General features: G+C 38.1%; 1 protein-coding gene across 5 annotated transcripts in view; it reads left to right on the forward strand.

The window, feature by feature from the left end:
- The window catches only part of LOC120767897 (apoptosis-resistant E3 ubiquitin protein ligase 1), a 39,045-nt gene extending 34,295 nt beyond the window's left edge, over positions 1 to 4,750 (forward strand). For 4 of the 5 annotated variants that reach the window (XM_040094234.1, XM_040094238.1, XM_040094237.1 and 1 more), the window contains 8 exons: positions 620 to 1,569; positions 1,682 to 1,880; positions 2,123 to 2,259; positions 2,315 to 2,750; positions 2,950 to 3,239; positions 3,303 to 3,626; positions 3,722 to 3,984; positions 4,073 to 4,750. In XM_040094234.1, the coding sequence (XP_039950168.1) occupies positions 620 to 1,569; positions 1,682 to 1,880; positions 2,123 to 2,259; positions 2,315 to 2,750; positions 2,950 to 3,239; positions 3,303 to 3,626; positions 3,722 to 3,984; positions 4,073 to 4,175 (2,702 nt within the window). In that variant the 3' untranslated portion in view covers positions 4,176 to 4,750. The remainder of the gene's footprint in view (positions 1 to 619; positions 1,570 to 1,681; positions 1,881 to 2,122; positions 2,260 to 2,314; positions 2,751 to 2,949; positions 3,240 to 3,302; positions 3,627 to 3,721; positions 3,985 to 4,072) is intronic. The other variant, XM_040094236.1, reaches the window with a different exon arrangement.
- Positions 4,751 to 6,000: the final 1,250 nt, after the last annotated feature.

Genomic DNA, 6,000 nt, shown 5'->3' on the forward strand with positions numbered 1-6,000 from the left:
ATGGGTTATTATGGGAAGTTTCTTCATGTCAAAATTACAGCCCTGAAGAGCAACAGGGCCATTTGAACTCTCAACGCGTCAGTAGAACCAAAAATCTTTTTTTTTTTTAATCCTGCAAAACCTTTTTCAAAGAAATGGATCACAAAAAAGTATTTAAGAAAAGTTTGAGACAAACAGACGCCTTGTTAAGGAACTTAACACCCAAACAATCTTTAACCAGCTTGGGTAAAATCGCCCAGTCGCCGCATATCAAAGCCTTATATTCGTCGTTTTTGTCTTTAAATTTACTTTTAATAAAGAGATTTGTACAGTGCTTTTTCTTTGAATATGATAATCTTATCATCACTGGCTTGATTGCTTTAGTAGAACTACTTCCTCAACTTGACAAACAGACACTCAGTCGATTTAAATGGAGTTTTACATCCGAAACTATAATTGAACCACTTTTCGTAATTTAGATGAGCCTTTTCTGTCCATTTGCTGAATTGTTTTCGATAGACCAGAAGATGCTTTTTTAAGAATACAACTTGAAACTTTTTTCCTTTTTTGTCGAAGAACTTTTTAAGAATACATATTTCTTACACTATTTTTTAAGTATGTGTCTCCTCTTTTTTTTCAGGCATCTCCTCCTTGTCCAGTTGTGGCGATCCGGAACGTCTCCCCGAATTGCCACCTGGCGATGAACAACGCTTACAACGCGCTGCACTACATTTACAACAAAAACTCATTTTACGCGAATGGTTACGTGACCATCGCTTACAACACCACTATCAGCGCCTACTAGCCGTCGAAGTAGCATCACTCGAAGATGTCTACTGGTTGGAGGATTCACGTGCTACAAAAATACTCGGTAAAGATTGGCAATTATGGTCGCAAGCACGCCAGAATCTGCCCACATCCAAGGCACAATTGGATGCACTTAAGGCACAACTTTGGTCGACCGTGGTGAAATCCAGTCAACATCAAGATGCCTGGACATGGGGTGGCATGTTAGTGGTATCCGTATCGGTCGCCGGACTTGTCACGTTGGCCGCCATGACACAACCATCACTGGCGCCGGAAGCACGTCATTCACTTCTACAATATGTGACTGGAAAATATTTATTACCTGCCAATTGCAAAGTGCAATGGGACTGGAAGGATCCAGCGGCAGTAGGTGGCACAATGTGCTTTGTTGTACGTTTTTTCCAACGTAACGGACAGCCTTATCCCATCTGTGATACAGATCAATTTTTTGTCGAAGTCACCGAAGGTACACGTAAGGTTGTAACTATTAGCGAGCTGGGCTCATCAACAGATCCGAATAATGCGAATATCGCCAAAGTGAAATTCACTGTACGCACAGCGGGACAATATAAAATCTCAGTGCTCATCGGTTCCAGTCACATTTCCGGTTCACCTTTCACCAAAACATTTGTACCCGGACCAATTGATGCGCGTCGCTCGCGCTTCATACGTCCGGCTAGCACGGTAATATGTTGTGCCGGTACGCCGACAATGTTGCACATTGAACCGCGCGATGAGTTCGGAAATGCTTGTAATTTCGATGAAAACGATGATCCGGTAAAGGTAAGTTTCGGACAAAGAACTACATACATACATATCGATATTGTTACGCATGTGAGCGCTGGCGGTGGTTGCCACAAAAACATTTTATAATGAATCACTTTACTTCGTGCAGGGCTATCGTGTCGAGATTTTCGATTTGAATGGCGAACCCATTGAAAAACTACATCACGCCATCGCCTTCAACTATGACCGCGTGAATACGCGTGTTACCGTGACGGCGCTGTTCCCGGAGCCAATATGTCTGCGTGCCGTTATAAGCTACCTTGAACAGAAGCTGCCAAACGGTGATTTTGACATCATCGTTCTGAGTGGTGAGTTCCTGAACATTCTAACGGTGTTCACATATTTCGAATTTCACTTTTACATTTCGCACACGTGCGAATTGCTCGCAAACACGGAAATAAAAAATGATTTGCTGATATATAAACTCAGACTTACATACATACATATATGGTTGTTGAACTTTCTAAAGGTCAAATGGTCGACACGAGTCGTATTAAACAAACTTTTTCTATTTATTTTCACTTCATATTCTCCTCACCCTGCTTTACAGGCAGTGACACCACGTTAGTGCATAAAAATATCGCATCACGTAAACATAATATTTGCTATGAAGCCAAATTATTAAGCATCTACGGCACACCGAAGAGTAAGCCACGTAAAGTTCTCTGCTATGTGGGGCCCAAACAAGTGAGTGTTTACAGTTAAATGTGCTTCATATGGCAGCGTCAATTTTCAAATGTAGAATTCACTTATTTTTCAGGTGACCATCAAAGAGATGATACTCAAATTTATACCCAAACGCATTGCGACATTCCGTCTGTGTCCGTCAACTAAGTTCCATTTTTTGCCCACAATGGCCACACAGCCACATGGACCGGTGTTTATAATTGATGATGGTGCCCAGCCGAAAATCGAATTAGCATCACGTGATCGCAATATTATTGCGGCAACTTTTACACATTTTTTGTTGAAGAATATTGGTGGTTCGGAAACGTTTAAGGATAAACAGGACTTTTTCTATCATGAAGTGCGAAAATTTCATGCGAGCTATTATCATGAAAAGCTCGCATTGAGGGTGAATCGTGAAAAGATATTAGAGAGCAGCATGAAAGCTACTAAAGGTTTCTCCGTATCAGACTGGTGTGGTAACTTTGAGGTTACATTTCAGGGAGAACAAGGTAAGTGATGATTTTTCGTTTGTCAAACCTTGTAAATAAATTTGTTTTTGTGAAAAATTTCACTCAGTGAATGTGGAACAAGTTTTTTAAGAGAATCAGATGTTTCCCTCTCACGACAATTGTTATAAAACCAAAATGTTTTCAGAAGATCCATATCAACTTTTCCAAATAAACTTTTCTTCTTTCTGCTTTCAAACAGGCATCGATTGGGGTGGCTTACGCCGTGAATGGTTCGAATTGGTTTGCAGCGCACTGTTCGATCCACGCGGCGGTCTCTTCTGCACATTTCATGACAAGCATCAAGCGCTGGTACATCCAAATCCAAATCGACCATCACATCTCAAGCTGAAACATTTCGAATTTGCCGGCAAGATTGTGGGTAAATGTTTGTATGAAAGTGCATTGGGCGGCACTTATCGGCAGCTGGTGCGAGCACGTTTTACCAGATCATTTCTGGCGCAACTCATCGGTTTGCGCGTGCACTATAAGGTAAATAGAGACAATTTTAATGTTAAATTTACATTGTATAAACACATCTTTCTCACACTTTAGTACTTCGAACAAGACGATCCCGATTTGTATCTATCCAAAATCAAATATATTTTAGATACAGATTTAGATGCAACCGACTCATTAGAATTGTATTTTGTCGAAGAAGTTTACGATACCAGTGGGCAATTGAGCAAAACTGTTGAGCTAACGCCGAATGGCTCGAAGGTGCGCGTCTCGAATGCGACTAAAAATCAATATCTCGATGCTTTGGCGCAACAACGGCTTTGTAGTAGCGTTAAAGAAGAGGTTGATGCATTTCTAAAGGGCCTAAATGGTATTATACCGGATAATTTGCTGAGCATTTTCGATGAGAACGAATTAGAGGTGAGTTTTTATGGAAACCTAGGTTAGGTTAGGTTAAGAGGTCGATACATATAGGGATCTCACTTGGACGAATTTCAATTTTTTTTTAACTATAGCTTTTGATGTGCGGCACCGGCGAATATTCGATAGCCGACTTCAAGGCTCATCATATCATAAATGGGAATTCCGCTGAGTTCCGACGTGTCCTGGCTTGGTTTTGGGCGGCTGTTAGTAATTTTAGTCAAACTGAAATGGCACGTTTGCTGCAATTCACTACAGGTTGTTCACAATTGCCACCAGGCGGTTTTCAGGAATTGAATCCACAATTTCAAATAACTGCAGCACCGACGTTCGGTAATCTACCGACAGCGCACACGTGGTGAGTTTACGAAAATAAACGCAAATGTTTTTCTTGTGTACATATTTCTACTTTTTCGCAATTTTTCCAATTTTTTTCTATTCTAAAGCTTCAATCAGCTCTGCCTGCCCGACTACGAGAGTTACGAACAATTTGAGAAGGCACTTCTACTGGCTATAAGTGAGGGCAGTGAAGGTTTTGGCATGGTTTAAACGTCTCTGCCATACTGTCGTCATTCAGTATCCGTTAGAGCTATGTAAAACTAGTCAGATACATACATACCAATAGAGGTATATGTGTATGAAAGTAGTTGTTAAACACTTGTCTAAAGCAGTAATTGTGTTCCTTTAATGAATTGTTATAAGTATAACATTAAGTGTGGTGAATTCAAAAGAGCAAGTGTGTGTTGATATAATCAAAGCGCAAAAGTTTATTTACCTTTCGAAATTCATATTGAAATGCAATATATTTAGCGTAAATAAGTTAGAAAAAAAATAATAACTAGAAAAGCAATAAGTAATAAGAAAAGACCGATATCATCATCAAGTATTGTGATATTTGTAATTTAAAAAATCAAGTGAAAAGAAAATCCTAGGCAAATTTCAACTGCATGCTAACATTTCTAATGAAATTGAAACTATTGAGTATTGCGTGTGAGAGTTTTGAAAAAAAAAAATATATATACATATATTTATTTATCAAGGGGTACGTTTTTAAGTACAAAAACTAAGAAAGTCAGACAAAGTTGACGTATATCAGCAAAAGCAAATACTGAGAGAAGAAAATTTAATAGCAATCAAACTAAAAAATCAATCAGCACTGGCTCATGCGATCAAGGCTAAGCGCATAATGGTGTGAGGACCAAAATAGTAGTAAGAAAAAGCAGAAAAAATATTATGTTCTGAGCAATGTTATTCATACAAATTCATAATTGCTTTGAATTAGTTTCTCTACATCCCATTTTTTTTTCTTAAACACCACACATCGCTCCACTATGCGGTTAGCCTTAGCATATAGTATGTTGATGTGCGCCGAATAAACCTAGAATTATTTATCAAAACTGCAGTTTATTTATTTGTTATATTATCGACTTATATTAAAAGCATTTGTTAGGCTATTATTACAAGCAATAGTTGTAGAGAAATTATTAAAAATGATGGATAATTTAACGAAGTCGTTATTTATGTATAATTTCATATTTTTAGTTATTTAAGTAGTTGGTTACCACGTTGAATGCATTTGCATAAAGAGCGATTGTATTTATTATACATACATACATAAGTAGTTGTTGCAAAATTATAATATAGTGCGAAAAAAGTAAATGAAAACTAAAATTTGAACTTAAATAAATGAAATCTAATGAAAAATTTGCATTTTCACTTATTTTTCCCTTATTTATTGTGTGGCGTAAGATATCTACGAAATAATAGCAAAAATTCTAAAATATGATTAAATATTCCATAACCTTATAGTATATAATTCATTGCCTAGAGAGCTTATATACCAGGAAATAGTACGGAAAGGCAATATAGGAGGTTTGTACTAAAACTTTAAAATATATATACGTGTAATCGATTTTCGATTGTTTTGTTGCTTTATGTTGCCAATATGTACTTGCCAACAGGTTATACTTCGGACTTTACTAAGAAATAAAGTCCTCTCTCGACGAACAAAGACAAAATTCTAGAAGTAACTTATCATCCCTGACCTGCTATATGGTGCAGAGGCATGAAAACGCTTCAGCTCTCAGAGTATCCAACGCAGTACCCGCCAGGAGCGGGTTCCAAAAATGCATCAAAGAATCTGGGTAAAATTTTGTGTGAAAAACAAAATTAAGAGGAACTAGCTAATGCCATTCAATATTAACAAATGCTGGGTATGAGTCGGTTCGCCGCGAAATTTGTGCTACAATTTCTCATTTTCGACCAAAAACAGCGCCGCGTTGACATTGCTCAGGAGATGTTGGACTCAGTCCACGATGACACAGATCTGCCAGAGACCCAAACGAGTCATGGGTTTACTCTATCATTCCAATGG

Source organism: Bactrocera tryoni, chromosome 2 (genome assembly GCF_016617805.1).
Source record: "Bactrocera tryoni isolate S06 chromosome 2, CSIRO_BtryS06_freeze2, whole genome shotgun sequence".
NCBI lineage: Eukaryota > Metazoa > Arthropoda > Insecta > Diptera > Tephritidae > Bactrocera > Bactrocera tryoni.